This window comes from Trichomycterus rosablanca, chromosome 26 (genome assembly GCF_030014385.1).
Source record: "Trichomycterus rosablanca isolate fTriRos1 chromosome 26, fTriRos1.hap1, whole genome shotgun sequence".
Classification (NCBI taxonomy): Eukaryota; Metazoa; Chordata; class Actinopteri; order Siluriformes; family Trichomycteridae; genus Trichomycterus; species Trichomycterus rosablanca.
In genome coordinates this window covers 2,812,839-2,837,023 of record NC_086013.1, presented here as the reverse complement: position 1 = coordinate 2,837,023, position 24,185 = coordinate 2,812,839, and the positions used below count along the sequence as shown (strand labels likewise).

At 39.8% G+C, this 24,185-nt stretch overlaps 2 protein-coding genes across 2 annotated transcripts; both read left to right on the top strand.

The window, feature by feature from the left end:
* Nucleotides 1-8,273: 8,273 nt before the first annotated feature.
* On the top strand, nt 8,274-16,126 carry hoatz (HOATZ cilia and flagella associated protein). Its single transcript, XM_062988995.1, has 6 exons — nt 8,274-8,500; nt 9,403-9,438; nt 9,528-9,598; nt 13,218-13,277; nt 14,598-14,650; nt 15,967-16,126. The coding sequence occupies exons 1-6, from the start codon at nt 8,323-8,325 to the stop codon at nt 15,971-15,973; spliced, it is 405 nt and encodes a 134-aa protein (XP_062845065.1). The 5' UTR covers nt 8,274-8,322; the 3' UTR covers nt 15,974-16,126.
* Nucleotides 16,127-17,381: 1,255 nt separating this feature from the next.
* layna (layilin a) lies at nt 17,382-23,670 on the top strand. The gene is made up of 7 exons (XM_062989172.1): nt 17,382-17,633; nt 18,494-18,791; nt 18,900-19,057; nt 19,832-19,891; nt 20,169-20,255; nt 21,181-21,283; nt 21,691-23,670. Exons 1-7 carry the CDS (start codon nt 17,432-17,434, stop codon nt 22,043-22,045), a joined length of 1,263 nt encoding a protein of 420 aa, XP_062845242.1. The 5' UTR covers nt 17,382-17,431; the 3' UTR covers nt 22,046-23,670.
* The last annotated feature ends 515 nt before the right edge of the window (nt 23,671-24,185 follow it).

Sequence of the window (24,185 nt, the reverse complement as noted above, 5' to 3'; positions counted from 1 at the left end):
TCTAATTTTCTTTATTTAATTGATTAATTACATCTGTTAGCAATTTTTAAGGCTGAAACAAATGGATGGGAAGAGGTGTCCCAATAATTTTATCCATATTGTGTAAAACTGCAGTTCAAGTATTAAATGCTGTATTTATAATATGAACTTATAAAATGATGAACAGCTTTTACTGTTACAATTTTACTTATCCTTTAATAGCTACATCCAGCATCTCAAACATAGCATAAAGACAATGAATTTAGTACTGTTTACTCTTTAATGGTCCAGTTTCCGAATCCAATAGATTACCCCTGTAATGTGTATATTAACATTCTAACTCATCTAAGAGATCAACATTTAGGTGACTTTGAAGGAGGGTTTATTTTTGGTCCATGGATGGTGCATGGATGGCAGGAGCTTCAGTTACAATAATATCATTTAGCAGCAGTTGAAGGAAATCCTTTAAAATAATGGTTTTCCATTTATCCAGTGACGTAGCAAAACATGTAGAATTGATGCCGTTGTAATGTGTTCAAAGCAACTAGCAACAAAATAATGGTAAATGTTATACCACTAAGAACAAGCCTGGACCTGTCTGCTTTAAAGGAATGAGATGTTAAGTTACCAGTTTCTGTGGTAACTCCACACCAACGAAGCTATTGTCCACCATTACCACAGCGCGTGTTATGATACATACCCTACCAACAGCGTAACAACACTGACGGTGATTAAAGCTTCAGTGCTGGATTAGTTTGTATCTAAGGAGTCAATGAGCTTGTTTTGTTCGTTCTCTTTAAACTAACAATAGTTGGATTGGTTGTCCGTGTAAGCAGCAGTTATCCTAATCCTTCAATATAGCGAGTCAGAGTGATTCAGGACACGGGGCTGGCTCAATGGTGACCGAATTCTTTGGTGGAAACTGGTAGAGCACCCATGCAATAAACTAATAAATATTTCATCTTTATAATTGCTATTTCCATAAAAAAATAAAACCAGATAAAACCGTAACGGCGTAATTGAATTTCTGTTGCAATACAAATACCAGTGTAGTCAGTTAGAAGGTATTCTAATTAAATCAAATGTTCACATATATTTGCAAGATACTTGTCCAGTATGTCAGGTCTTTTTGGTAGCTGTTTTTTATTCTGTTTTTATTCTTTGTCCAAGAAATTCAACATTCACAAGTTCAAGGTACATTATTGAACATCTAATATGAATTGAATCTACCACTTGTGGTTCATTCAGCAGCCACTTATTGACCCCCCATATATACTATGCTTATGTGTATTGACCACAAGCATTACAAAAGTGAGCTATTCAAAGCCTACAACACACTACCAAGTTCCAAGTGTGGTAGTATTGTGTTGTGGGACCATTTTGCTGCCAGTGTAAGGGATGTATTGCAGAAATCGGACATAAATAATCTTAAAGAATGAGACTTAAATCTCAGCTGTAATTAGGTGTTCCAGCAAGACTGGTATTATAATGATGGTCTTTCCCAAAGTCTGTCCTGTACTAAAACGTCAAGTATGCCCCAAAAACCAACAAATCTGGTTAAACTTGACCAGTTTGTTGCTAGAATGTGTGGCTCAAGTGTAAAGTGTGGACTGGAATAGCAACCACACCTGCTCTCCCCTTCCTGCCTTTATTGACTCCCATACGCGAATGTAATACATGTACATGTATAAGGTATATATATGCTCATATGTGTGCAAACTATATATGAAACCTACTGGAAAATGGAACAATGATATGTTGGCAAACATCCTTTTTCATGAATGTTATGTTTATAAAATTGCATATATACATTAAATATATATACAGGGGTTGGACAAAATAACTGAAACACCTGTCATTTTAGTGTGGGAGGTTTCATGGCTAAATTGGACCAGTCTGGTGGCCAATCTTCATTAATTGCACATTGCACCAGTAAGAGCAGAGTGTGAAGGTTCAATTAGCAGGGTAAGAGCACAGTTTTGCTCAAAATATTGCAATGCACACAACATTATGGGTGACATACCAGAGTTCAAAAGAGGACAAATTGTTGGTGCACGTCTTGCTGGCACATCTGTGACCAAGACAGCAAGTCTTTGTGATGTATCAAGAGCCACGGTATCCAGGGTAATGTCAGCATACCACCAAGAAGGACAAACCACATCCAACAGGATTAACTGTGGACGCAAGAGGAAGCTGTCTGAAAGGGATGTTCGGGTGCTAACCCGGATTGTATCCAAAAAACATAAAACCACGGCTGCCCAAATCACGGCAGAATTAAATGTGCACCTCAACTCTCCTGTTTCCACCAGAACTGTCCGTCGGGAGCTCCACAGGGTCAATATACACGGCCGGGCTGCTATAGCCAAACCTTTGGTCACTCGTGCCAATGCCAAACGTCAGTTTCAATGGTGCAAGGAGCGCAAATCTTGGGCTGTGGACAATGTGAAACATGTATTGTTCTCTGATGAGTCCACCTTTACTGTTTTCCCCACATCCGGGAGAGTTACGGTGTGGAGAAGCCCCAAAGAAGCGTACCACCCAGACTGTTGCATGCCCAGAGTGAAGCATGGGGGTGGATCAGTGATGGTTTGGGCTGCCATATCATGGCATTCCCTTGGCCCAATACTTGTGCTAGATGGGCGCGTCACTGCCAAAGACTACCGAACCATTCTGGAGGACCATGTGCATCCAATGGCGGTGCCGTGTATCAGGATGACAATGCACCAATACACACAGCAAGACTGGTAAAAGATTGGTTTGATGAACATGAAAGTGAAGTTGAACATCTCCCATGGCCTGCACAGTCACCAGATCTAAATATTATTGAGCCACTTTGGGGTGTTTTGGAGAAGCGAGTCAGGAAACGTTTTCCTCCACCAGCATCACGTAGTGACCTGGCCACTATCCTGCAAGAAGAATGGCTTAAAATCCCTCTGACCACTGTGCAGGACTTGTATATGTCATTTCCAAGACGAATTGACGCTGTATTGGCCGCAAAAGGAGGCCCTACACCATACTAATAAATTATTGTGGTCTAAAACCAGGTGTTTCAGTTATTTTGTCCAACCCCTGTATATATATAACATATATGGATACAACATACTGTATAATACCATATATAATGCAATCCTATAGATATGTTTAATATATGTACATACACACTATATACTATGGGTATCCAGAGAATACATGTATGTTATAATAATATATCACCTTACAAGTAACATATATGGAAAAAGCATTATTGATATAGATAAATATGTCATATATTACATTTCTGTGTGGGCTGAGCTTTAAATGACTCGAGTAACAGTTTAATAGAAGCTCATTAACGTCACCGCCATTTAAAAAGAGTCAATATCGTAAATTTAACATTTAATATTGCAAACAACAACAACAAGTAAACAAGTCCAGTCTAGAGCTACCATAAAGTTAGTGAACCCCTGTGGTAGGCCGTTATTTCGGCCGCCACGCGCTCATAGCGCCTCGCTCCCGCCTTCAGCGGCTCGCGCCTCAACGGCCGCTCAGATTAGACGCGCGAGCGCTGCTGCAGGTATAAAAACCGTCAGTGTGACTGGAGGGTCAAACACAACCGAACTCTTCAGCCGACCCTTCAACTGACCCTTCAGTTACTTCTGGTGAGTCTGTCACAACTTTTTACTTTAATTTAACCACTTTAACGCGACATATTTAATGTGAAACGTTGTGGGCCAACAAACTTATCTCTGCTAATGACCTCAGCTGGTCTGACTGGTCTGGTCTGGTGGTTTTAAATGAGGTTTGGATGCTCATCAAACTGGTCTTGGTTTCAGTTCTGAACCACAGACCAGAAAATCACACAGAAATGTAATAAATGACATATTTACCTCTATATCAATACTGGTTTTAACATATATGTTACCTGTAGGTGTAAGATAAATAATAATACAATGTGTGTATGTACATATATTAAACATATCTATAGGATTACATATATACATACTGTATATGTTAGCATATATATTTAATTTATATATGCCATGTATTTGCTGTATACCAACATATGACTTATTCTTATTTTCAGGCATTCATGTATATGTTTTATAGCTGTGTAATATTCACATATATTGAGGATATATATACAAACAGTTAATATTTAATTAGCATAAATTATAAAACTGTTTAGTTGTAATTTGGGGACCATAAGTTCCTTGTGTGATCCAGAGCTTACAAGCAAATCCATGTTTTTTTTGCTAAACATTTATCTAGTGAGTGAATTACATTCATGACAGTAATTTACCGTCTTTATTTATGTTTGTTATTGTGTTTAACATACTTTAAAAAAATATCAATCCGTTCATTTTTCAGTCCGACTCCATGTGGGGACTTGACGTCACCAGGTGGGTTGACAGGTACGAGCTGCGGTACACAGCAGTAAGGCGAGGTAAATACAATACACACAAAAAGACGTAACCACAATAGATACAAACCGCAGAGAGAAGGAACACACTGGTGTGAGCTGGAACTCCTTCAGACGCTGCTGTGGAGGTAAGCTATGCACAGTGCTTGTTTGCCCACTTTAATTTATTTCTACTTTGCTGAATGTTTAGAATACATTTTGGGCATAATGATGATTAAAATCAATACGTTCTGTCATGATCAGTTTTCTGAGAATGTTACTAGTAATATATTTTATCTCAGAAACCAGGACAATTTGACGATTAAATCTATGCAGTTAGCAGATTTATTATAGTCGTAGGCATTAAATAAAAACATGATTTGAATATATTTGTAGCATGAAAACATGCTGATGTTATATTTCACCATATATCGTCCCTCATTTATTTGTAAAACTTATTTCTAAGATTTTAACCACACTGCTAGACAAAGACAAGGCTTTATATTTTTCTGTTCCCTAATTGAGGTGGCTCAGTCTGCATGGCTTATGGCTACCAGTGACTAAGTTGATGGTTCAGATCTGAGCAAGCCTTATAAACCCCTCCAGGATTTAATCGTACTGTATTAATATAGGCTACAAATTACAGCAGGCTTTTTTAAACTTATTTTCAAGCGACCCAGGCAAAATTAACTGAATTAATAAAAAAGATGTCAATCGGGTCCCACTGTGGTTTACAAGATGTGACATAAAGCCTCCACAAGGGGGCGTTTGTGTACAAGTTCATTTCGTGTTTATGTGCCTGTTAAAATTTGTTTATTTACTTATTATTATCTTTCTCTGCGACCCATTTTTTTGGCTCGTGACCCACCCAAGAGGGTTTGAAAAGCCCTGTATTACAGCAAAGGTATTGTTTTCATGTCACCTAGACAAAATGTGAGCTAATCTATATATTATATACATTGATGTATATTTAGTGCCTGAAAATGTTAGAAGAGTCCCGAACGGATACGGTACGTCCAGCTGCGGTGGTAAAGGAATCTCACACTCGTCGACCTGTTGGGGTTGGTTTGTAGGCAGTGCTGTTAGCTGATTGTTGTAGTCAGACTACAATCACTAACCATACTGCCAACACAACATCCTGCAAGCAAACACACACTGTCAGATACAGTCGGACCTGCATTGTGTTTGGATAATTACATGTTCCAGAGTATCTAGAGATATTATATGGTGTTACAGTTTTTCTTGTAGCCCCTGATAGCAGATGCTGTTTGGTCATCAGGCAGTGTAGTTAGCTGATTACAAATCCTACAGTAATCACTAACTTCACTACCAGCAGAACAACAGATTTAAACTTCTCATCACTGAATGTGTTGCTGGTGTGTAAATGAGTGTGTAATGAAGTGTGTGTTCTTAATAAATAATAAAAAAGACTCTATTTTAATCTATCTCAGTGTCTGAGTGTTTGACTTTGGAGTAAGTAAGTGGTGATGGTGACCATGACCATTTTGTGGTGTACCTAACATGATCTGTCTAGAGGTGTTTTGACTAGAGATGTATTAAAATACAAATATTATAGCTGAATAATATAGCTGAATATTTATTTACGGCTTTATGCTTAACCCAAGACAACAATCCTCAATAGTCATGTTTCAAGCAGGAATCATTGTGAATTACATAAAATAATCACAGTGTGGGGCAGCGCTATCACAAAACATGACACCAAGAGACTGCAGCGCATCATCAAGTCTGCAGAGAGGACCATCGGTGTAAAGCTGCCCACACTGCTGGACCTGCATGCCTCCAGAACCAGGAAGCGTGCAGAGAAAATCATCACTGACCCGTCTCACCCTGGTCATCACATGTTTCGGTGCCTTCCATCAGGCCGACGCTTCAGCCACATGAAGACCCGAACGACCAGGCTACAGAGAAGCTTTTATCCAAACTCCATTACGCTCATGAACAATTGAACACTACTGTACTGTTAATACTCGGGACACTTGCACATCAAAAACTACCTATTTCATTTATGTAATGGCATACACAGGATTTTCACCTTCACTTCCATTTCATATTTATATATTTTTATATTTTCTATATAGTTTTTATATTGCACAAAACTGCACCTTTTTAAAATTACAATGTAAATTGCACATGCTAAATGTTTACAATGTTTTCTATGTTTACAGGTATGAATGTGTGTGTTAGAGAGAGTGTGAGCTGTGTGAATAAGATTGTCTGTATTGTATTTTTCGTGCACTGCAAGCATCTGTGTAACCAAAAACAAATTCCTTGTATGTGTGAGCATACTTGGCCAATAAAGCCCGATTCTGATTCTGATTCTAATACATTATTCTGCATCAACCAAGTCTTTCCAATATATTTGATATTTGACGTAGTGATTTAGAATGCAATTTTAAAATGTATTGTCTGAGAACTTACCTACATCAAGACATCTATACACATTACTGTTACCCAGATTGCATTAATTTTAAGTTGGGAGGCACAGTGGCTCGGTGGGTAGCACTGTCACCTCACAGCAAGAAGGTCTTGGGTTCGGTTCCCAGGTGTGGCGGTCTGGGTCCTTACTGAGTTTGCACGTTCTCCCCGTGTCTGCATAGCTTTCCACCAGGAGCCTTAAACATTTTCTCTAGTGTCGTTCATTGAGTGTCATGGTAGTCCAGCTTCAACAACACAACATGTGACAATCCACAATTGTTGGCACCCCTAGAAAGTCCTAAACAAATGTAGCAGACAAGTTTGATTGAACTCTATCAATCCTGTCAGGTCAGGTAAAGTCATCAAAGACCAGAACCTTGTTGGCTGGTTGAGGTAAAGAGAGGCGTATACACGCATTATATGTATACACTGTATGCCCAAATGTAGGCGGCCTTTTTGTCTAACATGAGTGCATGACCTCAGAAAGTTTCCTTTGACAAAATGGGCACATATTCCCACAGAAATGATCCAAAATCTTAAAAAAAAAAAAAAAGAAAAACAGCTTCCCAGCTTTAGTGTAGAGTCTTATAAATGCAAAGGGAAAAGGGGCTTTATAATAATGTATAGTGTATTTTTGACAGTAACATTTTTAGACAAAGAGGTGTGTGTGTTTCAGTCATTAACTTACAGAAAATTAAGAGTTTAAGAGTAGAAATTATTGTAAACCTAAACCAAGGGCTGCTGAGACATAAAGGTGCCCTATGGCTTGGTGGGTAGTTCTTACCTCACAGCAAGAAGGTCCTGGGTTCGATTCCCAGGTGAAGTAATCTGGGTCCTTTCTGTGTGGAGTTTGCGTGGGTTTCCTCCGGGAGCTCCGGTTTCCTCCCACAGTCCAAAGACGTGCAAGTGAGGTGAATTGGAGATACGCATACTGACCATGACTGTGTTTAATATTAACACACTAATAAAAGAAAAATAATAATACATTTTAGACAAAGACTTGGTGTTTCAGTCATATAAACAGTTCAAGGGTAGAAATTATTGTAAACGTAAACCAAGGGACGCTCTGACGTACACGTGTCCTGCAAGTGTCCTAAAACTTTTGCACTTTGTTTGTTCTTTTGGGTGGCTCGGTGGGTCGCCTCACAGCAAGAAGGTCCTGGGTTCGATTCCCAGGTGGAACGGTCCGGGTCCTTTCTGTGTGGAGTTTGCGTGGGTTTCCTCCGGGAGCTCCGGTCATTCAGTCATATACTTGCAGAAAATTAACAGTCCAAGAGTAGAAGTTATTGTAAACCTAAACTAAGGGCTGCTCTGACATACACGTGTCCTGCAAGTGTCCTAAAACTTTTGACCAAACACGTTGCCCATTTCTTTACACCATATTCATTCATTTAGGTGAAAGCAGCAGATCTGGCAACACGAGTCGTGCCGGCGCTGGAGCGTCCTGTCTCCATGACAACACACCTCGCTACCATGGTAACAGTGTCAGCAGCAGTGATACGGCGAGTGTAGTGAAGGATGTAAACATTATGGCGGACATGGTTTCGGACATCAGACTGTATTACGCGGTGTTTGAAGGCTCGTCGCAGGAGGACGTCGCTTATGCTAAAGTGTTCTGGAGCTCTCTGTGTTTACAGCCGCCCGTGGAGTCCAGCCTCGAGTCTGTGGACATCACACAGCGCCTCAGGATAGCCAAAAACACGCAGAGTGAGTACACGTTGTGGCCAAAAGTATTTGGACACCTTATAATGGGCTTGTTGGACATCCAGGTTTAAGAAATAAATGGTATTAAAACAGAGCGACATCTAACAGCCACTTTTCTGAGAATGCTCTTCATGATGCTTTGAAGTATGTCTGTGGGAATTTGCGCCCATTCAGTTAAAAGAGCATTTTCATGGCTGGGCACTGATGTTGGTCAAGAAAGCCAACCGAATCTGTATGCACCCGCCCGACCGGCCGATAGCACCTCTAGGGATTCGAACCCTGGATAGTAGGTTGTCGTAATTCACTGCTGCACCACCCATTGTTTGGAAGCAGGGGTCAGACCGCAGGGTCAGCCATTGTACGACGCCCCTGGAGCCAAGAAGGTTAAGGGCCTTGCTCAAGGGCCCAACAGTGGCAGCATGGCAGAGCTGGAAATTCGAACTCTCAACCTTTCGATTGATAGCCCAAAGCTGTATTCACTAGGCTACCACTGTCCCGCTCTTTATCTTTTATCGCTTATGTCTACCTGCACCATGCTTCACAGCTGGGATAGGGTTGGTGTTGGTGTGTTTTGCCTTTGTGTGTGTGTGTGTGTGTGTGTGTGTGTGTGTGTGTGTGTGTGTATGAATATCAAATGGGCCGGTCAGACTCCATTATTCTCATTATCTCTGATGTAGAATGTGTTTGACCCACATTTAAATGGTTCAGGTACAATTAAACATCACAATGCTGGTTAGACCTTGTTATATGACCAAAAGTATCTGGACACCTGTGTGTGAGTGTTTGCTAAATAAAATATGCATGTAAAACAGTAATACCTATTATTTTTTATTTAATGATAGCTTGATATTTAATTATGAAGATCTATATAAGATACAGTTCTCTTTTTTCATTTATTTTCTAAGCCTCCAGTGACGGTCCCAAAACGTCACCATGTTCCGGTAAGTATTATTTTATTGAATGTTCTATTTATATGTTTATTTTAAATTCTATTCTTTGATTTGCCCAATCTGACACGTTCTCTCACCAGCGAATGATGAGTTCCTCCAGAGGGCGTATCAGCTACAGAAGCAGGAGGAGAAGCGGAGATATCTGGAAATGGTGAGAACCTTGATTCCTTGTGGACTGTATGGTCAAAAGTATTTGGACACCTGTTCATGAGCTTGTTGGACGTCCCGTGTTAAAAACAAACGGTATTATGGTAGAATGACCTCTATGCGATGCTTTCTGTTACTCTGTGAGAAGGCTTCTCACAAGACTTTATAGTTTGTCTGTGGGAATTTGTGCTCATTCAGTCAGAAGAGTATCTTTATGGCTGGGCACTGATTTCATTTCATTTTCATTTTCGGCATTTAGCGGACGCTTTTATCCAAAGCGACTTACAATTTAGACTGTAAACTTGCTCAGGGGCCCAACAGTGGCAAGCTGGCAGTAGTGGGGCTTGAACCAGCAACCTTTGGATTACTAGTCCAGAACCTTAACCACTAGGCCACAACTGTCCCAGTTGAAAGTCTCAGCTGATGTTCCAGTTCATTCCAAAGCCCTTCAGTGGGCGTGATGGGCAACAGTCAGTGATCGTTGAGCCACAAATTTCATCAGTACGATGGGAGTATTTTATAAAACAATCACTAAATGCACGTTCCAGCTAGCTGCCACAAGTCAAGTATTATTTTCTTTGTAGTATTCGTGTATGCACTGTGAGCCAGCTTGCAGTTCCAGTCTGTGATGAGAGATAACTCGAGATGAGACAGACTTTTGCAGCATCTGGATCTGGCAGCCAAAATGTGCTGTCTTGAGGCAAAACGCCTCAGCGGACTGCATTAACGGAATGAAGCTCCCGCTAGCACAACGGCGCACTTTTGATGACGATGTAAAGTGAATCAGACGCACGACCCCGGTCTCACTGGATGGAACGGTCCTTAACCGTGGTGGTCGCACTGAATTAGAGCCGGTATTACACATCGTGTTCTTCTGATGAATATGAATACTGACTCTGTGTGCACTATAGTGCATCCATCCCCCAAAATCAATAAACCTCCAGCTCAAAAAATTCATGGTCTTGAAGGGGTTACATCTGAATACACACCGTGATTCCTGTATGCTTCATATTGCAAGCTCATAAAACTCTTGAGTAATTGTCTACCTTCTGTGCCCACCCCACTGTAACTGCTGTGTTAAAAAAAAAACAGAAGTGGTAGAATGATGGTGGTGGTGGTGGTGGTGAGGAAAGGGGGGGGGGGGGGGGGGGGGGGGGGGGTTAAATTCGCCACTGCGGCTCAGCAGGGAGCCAATCGGGTAATGCAATCCCAGAGGATGGGCGTCTTGAACCAACTCCCACCAGCTCCCAATAGCTCCACTCATCCTTGCTTCTGCGGTGATGAATGCGTCTGCGGACTCTCTGGCCCCTGCTTCAGCCCGCTAAGCACAATGCTAATCGAATTAGCGGGCCCAGGGCTCGCAGTGTGTGCGCTCGCAGATCGATCTACTCGGGAGGGATTACAGACGATTCAGGGCACAAGTTCTTCTAAAAGAATTTAGCTTGAATTAAAAGTCCTACCTCAGTTTACTGAAACCTCTTGGATAAGAGCGATTAGCAGACCAGGAGACCTGAGAAACTACATCTGAATATCAAATGGGCCGGTCAGACTCCATTATTCTCATTATCTCTGATGCAGAATGAGTTTGACCCGCATTGAAATGGTTAAGGTACAATTAAACATCACAATGTTGGTTAGGCCTTGTTATATGGCCAAAAGTATCTGGACACCTGACCATTACCTCCCTTGGGGACATGGGACATCCCGTACCTGCTATACAAGCCTTTACTTTTCTGGACTGTGCTTTATGCTGGATGTGGTATTGTTTTCCTGTGGAGGGTCCCTGTTCCATTTCACATGACTCTTATTCACTCTTATTTCTCCACATCCCTGCACTGGGAGCAATTGAATTGGGAGCTGCAGGATGCACAGCCCTCTAGAGACCAGCTCCCATTCATACCATTACTCTTAACTAATGATCCTTATTCACACCCTGGACTCTGGATTTAGAACTGAAAGAGATATTTATTTGCAAAAAAGCACTTTTAGTCACACCTGTTCACATTTTACATTTTCTGTGTTTAGCAGATGCCTTTATGTAAAGCAATTGAGACAATTATACAATTTAGACAATATACATTGCAAGCAGTTGAGGGTCGAGCACCATGCTCAAGGGCCCAACAGTGGCAAGCTGGTAGATGTTGGGTTTGAACCAGCAACATTTAAACTGACATTTTTGTCATTAAGCAGATGCTTTTATCCACAGCGACTTACAGTTGTGACCAGTGATGGCATAGTTACCATTAAAAAGTAACTTAATTACTTTATTGATTACTTGATGTTAAAAGTAACTAAGTTAGATTACAAGTTACTTTATTAGTTACATTCAGCAGCTGCCGTAATGCAACTGGAGCTGCGTAGGCGATTGAAGCGGAATAAGAAACAAGAAAGACGCGGAAAACTAAGTCCTCTGTTCACAAGTGTAAGTAAGATAAATCAAATACAATTTTTAGAGACAAATAAATAACAAAAAGACGATAAATATCCAAAATTTTGGCGAGTGGGGTTTGTAATGAGTCTGTAATTATGGTGATATTACGTCATCACGTCCCCACGTGTAGTACGTAGCGGTGTTGTGTGCATACTGCACACTTCTGTACTGAAAGTATGGACTTCTTTACCGGCCGAGTAGTGCGTACTTCCTCCAATCTAGTGCATACTCTGTAAGTATGCGATTCCGGACGCAGCTCGTGACTTAATTGTCGCATAGGCCAGACGTAACTCTCCGAGACGCAAAAATAGTAACGCACAGTAACTTGGATAAGTAACTTTAATCTGATTACTGGATTGGAAATAGTAACGCGTTAGATTACTTGTTACTGAAAAATGTGATCAGATTAGAGTAACTGACATCAGTGGTTGTGACCATATAAAATCTAAGCAATTGCTCAAGAGCTTTAAACCTCCAGCCTTCTGATTACTAGTCCAGTACATTAACCACTGTCTGTGTGTAAAGCTCCTACAGTTTGTTCCCCAATAATGACACTCCTCCCACAGTACATTAGTTCTTTTTCTTTCTCTCCTGCCATTTTCATCTATATTTAACATAATCTTTTGCATTTTTTATTCATGGGTGTGAAGGATGAAACATTTTCTGTTTTTCCTCCTGTTTGTAGACGCAGTAAGGTTGCATTCTGTGCAAAAATGTAATCACGTGTAACAAAATATGTTTTATGTTTTTTTGTATTGATATAAAATTTGAGTCTGGTGATTTATACAAATCTACATCAAATCAAATTTACAGCAAAAATGAGTTCATTCGATGTGAAAACCCGCTTTTGTTTCCACATTACGAGTGCTTTCTCGGTGCGCGGCGGACATAACGTTTATAGCTAATGATACCAATCATACTGCATTACATTACTGTAACTGATTAACCCACATGGCTTGATGAATGGGGACTGAGACTGTATTCAGAATGAAATCAATCAAATGGCCTGAATTAGCATCCAGCTGTGGCGTGTAGCCCGAGAACAGGGGTGTAAATCAGAATTATGAGGCCTGTTTAGAAGTCGCTGCTTTCCATGCCAGCTGGAAACACCGGTGGCTCTGGACAGCAGCTGTATGACAGACGTCCCGTCTTTACCTTCACCCAGCTCACTGCTTGTGTCTTTCTGTCGAAGGCAAAAAAACGAGATGAGATCATAGCCCTCCTGAAGAAGCAGAGAGAAGACCGAATCAAGGTAAGGGTCAAACCACAGGTCACTTTCATAAAACCATATCGCTTGTTCACGTTTCCGTCTAACTGCCAGTACGATGGCAGATAAATCACTCAACAGTTCGTTCAGCACTGCACATTCGGACAGAAGAAGAATCGTACGGACAGCCAAGTGCTTTATTTCTCTGCCATCCGTCAGAGAGCTTGCTCTATCATCAGCACTTTTGCTCAGAGCCTCAGCATTTTCAAGATGGCCCACGACTGCAGGAGTGTAGGGGGAGTGGAACGATCTGGAACGCAGCCCCCGCGGAGCATTTAAGTCTCCCTGGGGAAACAGTGATGATTTATGGGACATTTACTCCAACAGCAATCATATTAGTCATGATTAGTCAGACCGTCAGTGCTGACAGTTACACACTTGTAAGGAGCACGTATGTCATGCCAGTTTTGGGATTTTAATGACATATTAACTGTGGCTTTTGTTTGACTGAGTGATTATAACACCCTCCTGTGAACCTTTTAACTTTTAACCTTTTAACCCGACCACAGCACAGTGGCATGCACAGACTTTGAAGATGAGAGAGAAGCTGAAATGCTTCTTTAAAGCCAACAAATTAAAACCATTTAACTTCCACTCAGCATTAAATGTTGTGATTTGTATCAGTGCCCCTCCAACCTTTTTCTAGTCAACGTGTTTTTATTTAAAATGACTTGTGAACTTTTCAACTTCACTGTGTAAAAGGTTCTATAATGGCCATCTCCTTTGATGGACTATAGCTGGGGACTTCTCTGCGCCCATATATACAGGGCATAAAAAGTGGTCTCTTGCCAAGGTTGGGAAGAAAACCCAAGCTGACATCTTATGGTCATATCCAGCAATCCAAGAACCATCAAAAAACAGGTCTGCCATAAAGAGTAGGTCCAGTACATAGGTAAATTGTCCACAGCCAAGCAAGCTATAGTTCTCCATAAGTGTAGATGGAGCCATGTAGAAGTATAGAAGTTCATGCTTCAATCTGAGAGGAGTAGAACCCGATTCTTTTTTTTTTTGGTTTGATGTGGGTTCTGAGACGCCATTCTGCTCAGTGTGATTATTTAACTGAGCAGAGCATTTCTCTAAGCTTCAACTAGTCTATCATTTCTTCAGAATTGATGCTTTCTGGATGTTCTTTGCTTTTCTCACCGTTCTGTGTCAACTGATGTGCATGAAAATCACACTAGCTAATTGGACACTCAAATAAATAAGGTCCTGTTCTGGTGTTTTGTATATTTACAATCTGCTTGCCTATCAGGAATGACCGTGTTTAATCGTGATATTGAACTTGTATGGGTTTGTTCTCCACAGAAAGAGTTGGTCTCGCTTCCACACAAGCCAAGAACGTCTGAGCCGACTCACAGGTAAAAGAAAACCACCGAACAGTCAAATATTGGGTTCCTTCGGTAATAAATACAGGATGAATAGCTTACAGTCGGAAGCACGGTGGGTGATAGAGCCCTGTATCGATCGTCAGGATGTAGAGCCAGTAATCCCACTCCTGACCGGGAGATTTACTGCAAGGGAAGGTGGGAGGGGAAGCCGTTTCGCTGATGCTGCTGCCATAAATCTGCTGTAATTAAAAAAGCCAAACAAATAATACGTCGTTTTAATCCTTTCCTAAAGGTATCGCTTAAACTGTACAGTGATACACGTGTGTGACTAAATGAAAGGCATGGAAGGCATTAAGGATACCAAAATCCATGTTATGCCAATAATTATGGCATATTCGATGCTTTTAATTTAAACGGGCATCTAATATATGTAATATCGTTTTTGATTTGGCAGCTCCACAGGAACTACGACTCTAAAAACTAGAGTTCAATTTATTGATTTACTGTCTTGGTATACGGTTCCTGTCATCAGCATATAGTTCCTTTTTGGATGCTAAATATACACTTCATGGCCAAATGTATCCGAACACATCACATTATGTGCTTGTCAGACATTTCTTTTCAAACCACGGGGCATTAATATAACGTATCATTTAGCTACAGCAGAAACAGCCACCACTTCCCTGCTAAGGCTTCCCAGTAGATTTTGGAACAGGTCTGTGAAAGTACTGCACTAGTAATCAAAAGGTTGCAGGTTCAAGCTTCACTGCCACCAAGATGCCACAGTTGGGCCCTTGGGAAAGACTCTTAACCCCTTCATTTCTCAAGTTGTATTCAGTCATAATTGTAAGACAGTTTGGAATACAATCGTCTGCCAAATGCAGCAATAGTAAATGTAGTAAAAGGGTATTTCTGATGGTGTAATGGGCAGTGGTAGGTTGCTGGGTTAAATCCCATCACTGCCAGGTTGGCCCTTAACCCTCAGTTGCTTGAATGTAAATGGAAATTCTTGTAGGGTTTTACCTTTCAACCACAAAAGTGTTCATAAGATGTGTACTGATGTTGGTTCATAATCATAAGGTCTGGCTCTCAGTCAGTGTACCAACTCATATCAGATATGTTCTTACAAATAGAAGGATTGAGTTCTTCCACACCAACCTCAAACAGTTTCCTTCTTAAACCTGTAATATCCTAAATCAGAGGTTCTCAGATGTGTGTCCCTATACTTCAGACAATGGTACATACACAAGGCTCAAAACACCATGTTCAGTGTTTATAAAAAAGCTTAATTAAAGTGTTGTTCTTTTTATTATTACAAGCCAGCGGAGTGTGTTTTATTTACACAGTTTCTGAAGGTTTACTTTCAAGACCCCTTCTGAGGATCTGAACCAGGATGTGATGGAAGTCCGGGAGCTTATCTGAAGAATGGAAGCAGCCACCAGAGTTTCTCTACGAAAGCATGATTGTTAGAATAAAGCATTGCTATAAATACATGTAAAAGCTTAAGCATTGTTTCTGTTCTATAACTGAGCAAGAATGTGAGTTTAAATTGGAATTCTACCCTCAGAAATATTTAAATGACCAATATTTATTAGATCCGCTTGGGTCTGTATGGTAGATTGTAAAACGGTTTAGATTTAAGTTTTTATTGTCAGTATATGATGGTGAAATGCATTTACTAAAACTCCAATACTAGAAACGGCCACTAGTGTAGTTTGGAAACATTTATATAACTCTTATACTTGTTTGGCTGGTCAGACGTAATCCAATAGTACCAAAATTAGGGTGTGTTATGATTTAGAAGCTAATCAAATGTAGGTGACATACAGTTTTAAAATGAGCTTCAACATTGTCATGCAACTTACACTGCTGTACAAATCTGACGCTCCTACTCTTGCTTTTCTTTGCTTTGTCTATCTGAAAATCTTCTATCAAGCTTTAATGTGCAGCTTTAGATGCAGGGGCTTCTTTTCAACTGAGCTGCCATCAAGCCCGCGGTGATGTAAAGCTTGTTCTACTGAGTTTGTGGTTTTTTAGATTACAGTAGACCATCCGGACAAATTCTTAACCATTGTGTTCTGTTGACCTTGAGTTTGGGATCCCAGAGACATCAGACAGAAACTAAAAACATATAAAGAGAATCTAATATTACCTTTAATTATGTATTCTTGCTGGAGTCTTTAAGACCCCAAACAAAAGTGTATAAATCTGGGGGTGTTTGGATCACAATATCAATATAATGATATTTTTTATTTGCAGCTTCTAGAACATTAGAAAAAGTTATTAAGCATCAAGCTGATTAATAAAAGGCTCCAATTTTTTCATGAGCTGTTAAGGAGGCTTAAACAGAACATGAGGGTTAATGCAAGGTAACAGTTTGTTGTTTTTTTACTTGTAAGGGTACTTTTTCATAGCCGTGTTCCTTTCGTGTTGCTTTTGATCATTTAGATTGAAGTGTTTCATCTTTCTTTACTGCTCATAAAGCCAGCATGTGGTCCAGATGCAGACGTTTACAAGTACTGTCAGACGTCTACAGCCGCTTAATAAAGTGCCCATAAGGCCTTTTTAACTAAGCTTTAAATTAAATAAGCATTTATCTATCTGTCTATCTATTTATCTATTATATGTATATATACATTACATTTTATAGTATTTATACAGTATAAAGCACTAGAATCAAAGGCTTTCGGAGGCTTTTTCATTGGTCAGGCTGATTCGTTGGTGGTCATTAACGAGGCTGTGCTGCTTTAGCCCCCCAGATTCTGCCCACATTTTTTCCAGCCCCCACTGGGCGGAGAGAGCACTCAGTGAATGAACAAGAGAGAGAGAAACAGAGCGAGATCTCACTTCTCTACAGACTCTATACAGACTTCAGTGTCTGTGCTGCATTTTGGAACTGGTACCAGTGATGGAGGTTTAATATTAAACTTGGATGAGATGGATTGGATCCGAGTGCTGGGCTTTATTGGTCTGGTAATCATCGTACCAGCATCACCGTCCAAGGTGCTCAGTGGTAAGTCAGAAGTCTGTTCTTATTTCTTTATTAAATGTGTTCATGTTCTTTAACGGGATAACGAGGAACTCTCTGGATACTGAGTTGTGAGAGACATGGATCTTTGTAGTCTTTGAATTTCAATTATTTTAGTAAACATCCTTTTTATTTTACTAAATAAATGAATTAATTTAATGTTTTTTTACAATAATGAACAAAAATAATGAACAAAACATGTAATTACAGTAGCAGAAATCATTAAAAGCATTCAGTTCCCTCCCCAGTGTATGAAAACTTATGACTTTTACTCTGGTTTGTCTTTTTGCTGGTTACTATAGTAAATAACTATATAGTACTATTTTGCATATTGTTAATGATGGTAGCATGTGGTTTGGGACACAGCCTTCATGGAAAATAGGCTGAACCCTGTCAGTCTTAGGTAACCAAAACCGATATGGAGTGACCATAAGTATGTGATACCCTGTGACTGGTTTCATGTCCAGGGTCCAGTTCCGCCTTTCATCCAGTCTTCCCGAGCAGGCTCCAGTCCCACCACATTCATGATGAAGCGGTCTGTGAGGATTGGTTTTAGCCAACTTTGGTAGCTACACATACATCCTGTGGTCAAATATAAATAGACACCTCTCGAACATTCTATTTTAAAACCATGAGCACTGAGTTGGTTCCCTGTTTGTGACTATAACAGCCTCCACTCTTCTGAGAAAGCAAAGAGTTCAGACTTTGATGTTAAAACAAGCAACATTCACTTTAACTGCAATCCTGATACTACCACCATCATATTTTACAGTGGGGCTTGTGTAAATTGCAAATTTTTTTTTGCTCCAAAACTTTATCCAACATCTCTCGTTCGTCCTCCGAAGGCCAGCGCATCTGCAAGCTAGGCACCAACAAACCCTGCTACAAAATCGGCTATTTCCAGGAGAACCAGCGCAAATTAAACTTCGAGGAGGCCAGACGGGCCTGCCAGAGAGATGGAGGAGAACTCCTCAGCATCGAATCGTCAGCCGAGCAGAATCTCATCGAGGGATTTATACACGAGCTGAGAGCGTCAGACGGCGACTTCTGGATCGGGCTACGCAGAGAGCCCAGCTATGAGGAGAGCTCTGGAGACTGCACGTCTCAGTATTACTGGCTGGATGGTAGTCGTTCAACTTTCAGGTAAGACGCCAGAAACTGATGATTAAAGTGCAAAGGTGTATAGAAAAACATATTTACTAAACATGTTCAAGGCTCAAATTTTGTGCAATTGTGAACGTGTGTGGACAGGAACTGGCACTGGGACGAACCCTCCTGTGGTTACGAGGTGTGCGTGGTGATGTACCACCAGCCGTCGGCCTCTTCAGGTCCAGATGGTCTCTACATGTTCCAGTGGAATGATGACAACTGTGAAACCAAGAACAACTTCATCTGCAAGTACACCAAAGGTGACAGCACTTCAGCACTCTGGGGTTCTACCACTGGGTTCCATCACTGGGTTCCTGTAGCATCAGATCCACAACTCAACAAATGAATTCTACCTGCATGGAGGCTCAATCCAATAATAATGGTGTGATTTAAATAATAAAAGTAAACTTGCTGTATTTTTATGCAGTATTTCACCTTTTCAATGATGGGAGCGGTTGCCAGATCTTTCATTTTCTCTCTGCTTTTATTTTAAATCGAACATAATCCCAGCATTAGTATTTTCAGCCTTAGCTCTGTATGTCCTGGGTTAATATATATTTGACCTATTCTCAAGGACTCTCTCTAGAAGTCTATTGGATTGCTTTTGGTAGATATTTAGTTGTGATTAGTTGTGATAGGACAAAGTAATGCTTTGTAATACTGAACAATCTGCACAGAGGTTCCTGTGCAGCCAGTAATAGTGTTCAATTTACTAAAGCTGTAGGTCATCACGCAAACTGCTCCTGGTTTCACCAGCAAACCCTGCATGAAGCACAGAGCTTTAAATCTAGTCAAACCAGATGTGCAAATTACATTCTTATGAAAACTACAAGTGTGTGTTCTGATCTGTCCGTTATATCACTGACATGGCTCACCAGTGTGTGGGTGGCAGAAAATATGCACACAGCCTGACCCCATACATCAATTATAACATTCCTCTGCCAAGAGTTTCCTCTGCCATGTCTGTTCTTACAACTGCTCATAGAAATGTTCCAGATCTAATTTACTTATGAACTGTTGTGGTGTGATTTCAGATAAAGCTCCTGTTCCACCTGCTGAACGAAACAGAACACGCACAGGTAATCTGTTTAAAGGTGCATGGGGTAGAAATTGACATCAGGGTTAGAAGAGAAACTATAGTAGCAGAATATGTTTTCTCCATTAACATACAGTAGTATCATAAATGTGACTTATCTGTAGAAAGACACAAGTGCTTTAGTGGAATTCAGCAGCTCTGTTTCATCACATGTTCTAATATTATGTGATATTTTGCAATTCCAGTTGTAATCTCTGTTTTAAATTCTCTAAATTAAATGGATGTCCTTGTTTATTATTCATATCTTTATTTTTATATCGTTTGTTTTCCTTCAGTTCTTCAGTCTCGGCCAACAGCAGAAGTGACCAAAAATAAATCAGTGGTTGTTAATGGTGATGTGAACAGTGTTTCTGAACATACAGGTACAAAGTTTCAGTCAAATTACTTTTTAAAGCTCAATAAGAGCAGGATAAACCTGCGCTTTAGGGCTTATATTAGCATTTTATAATCTTGGTGACATTTAATCTGCATGTACGTATCTAAATACTTTGTGACTTTTCAATATTTCCATTTACTTTACCAGAGGTTCTTGAGTAAACGTGTCACTACCACAAGTTTTATTCAAGTTTTATAGTTATACACTAGTGGTATATTGACAGATCCCAACCTGATTCTTAAGGTTCATGTCTTGTAGCATGTACACTCTATGGTCAAAAGTTTATGGACACCACTGTCATTACTGAGTTGAAATGTTTCAGCCACATTTGGTTACCACCTTGTGAAAGCCAATTGTACAAAATGAATCGTATGATTCCAGCTTTGTGAATTTGCAGTTTTAAATATGTTTCTGGTTTTTTTCTGTCTTTTAATTGTTTATTTCTAAAATTGTATTTTATTTTAAAGCACTTTGTGAAACTTTCTTTAAAAAGTAAAGCTTTTTATTATTAAAAAGGATTATTATGATTATTATTGTTTATTATTGTTGTTGTTATCAATATTGTTGTTTTTATAATAATAATAATACGTTGTTGTTATCAGTATTTTTGTTTTGTTTTTATTATTATTATTATAATTATTATTATTATTGTTTTTATTGTTTTTTATTATTAATATAATTATTATAATTATTGTTTTTATTGTTTGTATTATTATTATTATTGTACTTTTTAAATTCATAGTTATGACAGGCAAACATTAATAATAAAGTAATTGACAGTAATGTGGCTTTTCTTAGAATTAAAGACTCAGTACTGGTTAATGGTTAGGATTAGGATTAGAGATAAGGTTTAAGCCAAATCCTGATAATAAACCAGCTGATTGACTGTGTTATCCTTAATATTATTTCAGATAACGCTCTCAACATTGCTTACATTATTCTCCCGACGATACCTCTTCTGCTCCTTCTCATCGTAGCTGTTGGAGTTTTCTGCTTCAGGCTTTTCTCTAAAAGGTATTTTCTTTTTTTATACATATATTTTTAATTAATCAGTCCTTAGAATGTTAAACCAAAATAGTTGGGACACAATTGGCTATCTGAAGGAGAGAAGACTGCAGCAGCATTCATTCTGGTTGATCAACTGCTGTCTGATTTAATGGTGGATGAGTACAAAGAGCAAAACGTGTTCCTCTGTACATTCTAAAGGCTCTGTGTAAAAATCCACTATGTGAGGTGCACACTGTAATTGCAGTAGGTGACTAAACTGGGAGGAAACAATAATGAAAAATAATTTAGTTTATGAGCTGAAATTAAACGTTTACATCTAATATAAAATTATTATCACTTACGTATCCATGCTTCACTCACAATTTGTGGATGGTTGCTAATCTGCTCTGACATTTGTGTGGTTGCATCTGCAGGAGAAAGGACACCCCAGCTCCTCCTCCCCATGAGCGTTTCCCCTGGGTGTCCGGAGAGCGCTGCAGCAGCCCGAGTCCGGACGTCTACAACGTGATCCGGAGGCAGCACGACGCCGATCTGAGCGAAACCCGACCTCAAACCAAAAACACCTCGTTTCTGGGCTCCTCCCCGGATACGCCGACCGGCGAGTACGATAACCTGGGTACCCGCGACACCGAGAGCGGCTTCGTCACCCTGGCCAGCACCGAGAGCGGCTTCGTGCCTAACGAGATCTATGAGGCGTGCCAGGGCCGCACCGGCTCCAGGTACTACAAGGAGCACGGCTGGCTGGATAACGAGCTCTACGGCTACTGAACCAGACCTGTAGGACTCGGATGAACGAACCTCTATACTTCTGGCAGCCAGAGATCCCGGACGGATCCGGGTCATGGATGTGCTGAGGCAAACTCAACTTTTTACATTGGTGTCTACAGACAATGATCTGCTAAAGCCAGAAGAGTTGAGAAGAACTTTTTGCCTTTTAAAGCCAATGATGACCAATGAGGCCTAAAGTTTGAGCTATGCACGGACTGACTCTAAAATTGCTCCCTATTTCCATAACCTACATAATACAACATGTGTTATGGGTGCTCTGCATCAACTAGGCGACAATGGAAGTGTTAGGAATGGCATGTCACATATTCTAGCACAAAATACTTGGCCAGCAGTATGTACAGTAGTATGCAGCGTGTGAACCACATGAATATTAAGCATGCCAGAAATACCATAAAAATCCATAAAAGCATCATCCGGGCTGGAGCTCAATAGCTAACAAATCTTACTCTAGTCTGAGCCATTTGGTTTAGACTATACAGTATATGGTAACATTTGGGATTCAGGCTTAAATAATGACCCAGGAGTTTTTACGAACTACAATTGTGTAGTAAAAATTGGTATTTTCGAACTGTCTACGCACCGCACACGACCACACTCGACAGCATGTAATGCAGTGTACGTTATATACTGGAGAGTGGCGACTAAAGTGTGGATGCTGCACCGCATCAGGACCTACGGACCTGGGTACGATCTTTGCGTCTGGTCTCTGTCTGTAAGAAGGTTGGTTTGTACTTTCTGTCCCGTGTCCGTCTCTATAACATGCAGAAGGTGGCAGCCCGGACTTCACCTCTCTCAGCCACATATTTCAGCTCCCTCTGAGGTAGAGGATCCCCAGGCATTCCCAAGTTGCATAAATATGATCCTATGCTTCCACAAGTCATCCTTGCTAGATATCCAAACCACTTTACCTGCCTTTCAGCAGCTTCTTATTCATGGCAGACCTCTTTTTTTTTTAATGGCTGTTGGCTTACTCCTGACCATCCAGCATACTGTGAATCAGAGGCAACTGTTCCATGTATTTTTGAATCAATGCAGTTAAAACAGCTCTATTTAAATGGGCTAAAATGACTTGTGGACAGATTTGCCTGAAACTTGAACCAAAGAAATATCTTCTGCCATTTTTGCCAAAAAGTATGGATGCATTTGTAATTATAATAATAAAATCTGTTAATAAAACAGAAATGTCAAACTGATTTTATGTGTAAATTCACACACATTAAAAACATGTTATTTATATGGATGTAAGCATCACGTCCACTTTGATTTGGAAACCCACAGATTTGTATTTTATCACAACCTCCAAAGCTGGCAGCTGTATTTATGGTACATTTGCTCGATTTATTGTTATTGTATTTGTGTGAGGTCATTAGTATTTTTAGAGATTTGTATGAGATAATTATTGATATCGACCAGCAGAGGGCGGTACAGTAACATCACGTTATCATGTATATTCAAACGCACAGGCCTGACAGGTACATAAGGAATTTAATCTGTCCTGTAATCCAGCAGCAGTGAATATCATGATCTAATGAATGATGAAATGATTGAATGAATTAATAAATGTAAATGTGACTAAGTTCTGAAATACAGCAGTAGTGCAAATCATGAACAGATGAATGAATGAAATAATTAATTAATTAATTATTTAATAGGTGATTAAAAGAATGAATAAATAAAACATGTACTTTAGATTGATGTACTAGATGGTAAACAACAATCTGAAATACAGGAGTAGTGCATACTGAAAGCATAATGAATGAATGAATGAATGAATAATTTAATAGGTGAATAAATGAATGAATGATTGATTTAATAGGTAAATGAATGAATAGGTGAATGAATGAACGAATTATTTAATAGGTGAATTAATAAGTGAATGAATGAATGAATAGGTAAATGAATGAATAGGTGAATGAATGAATAGGTGAATGAATGATTGATTTAATAGGTGAATGAATGAATGAATGATTGATTTAATAGGTGAATGATTTAATGAATGAATGAATAGGTGAATGAATGAATAGGTGAATGAATGCTTGATTTAATAGGTGAATGAATGAATGAATGATTTAATAGGTGAATGAATGAATGATTTAATAGGTGAATGAATGAATGAATG

What these genes read in the sequence shown, in the direction of transcription:
- hoatz (XM_062988995.1), top strand. Translation starts at nt 8,323, where the DNA reads ATGGCGGACATGGTTTCGGACATCAGACTGTATTACGCGGTGTTTGAA. An exon ending in GATAGCCAAAAACACGCAGA is followed by an intron (nt 8,501 to 9,402) that starts GTGAGTACACGT and finishes TTATTTTCTAAG; the next exon opens with CCTCCAGTGACGGTCCCAAA. An exon ending in AGAGAGAAGACCGAATCAAG is followed by an intron (nt 13,278 to 14,597) that starts GTAAGGGTCAAA and finishes TGTTCTCCACAG; the next exon opens with AAAGAGTTGGTCTCGCTTCC.
- layna (XM_062989172.1), top strand. Translation starts at nt 17,432, where the DNA reads ATGAACAAGAGAGAGAGAAACAGAGCGAGATCTCACTTCTCTACAGAC. An exon ending in CATCTGCAAGTACACCAAAG is followed by an intron (nt 19,058 to 19,831) that starts GTGACAGCACTT and finishes GTGTGATTTCAG; the next exon opens with ATAAAGCTCCTGTTCCACCT. An exon ending in CACAGGTAATCTGTTTAAAG is followed by an intron (nt 19,892 to 20,168) that starts GTGCATGGGGTA and finishes GTTTTCCTTCAG; the next exon opens with TTCTTCAGTCTCGGCCAACA.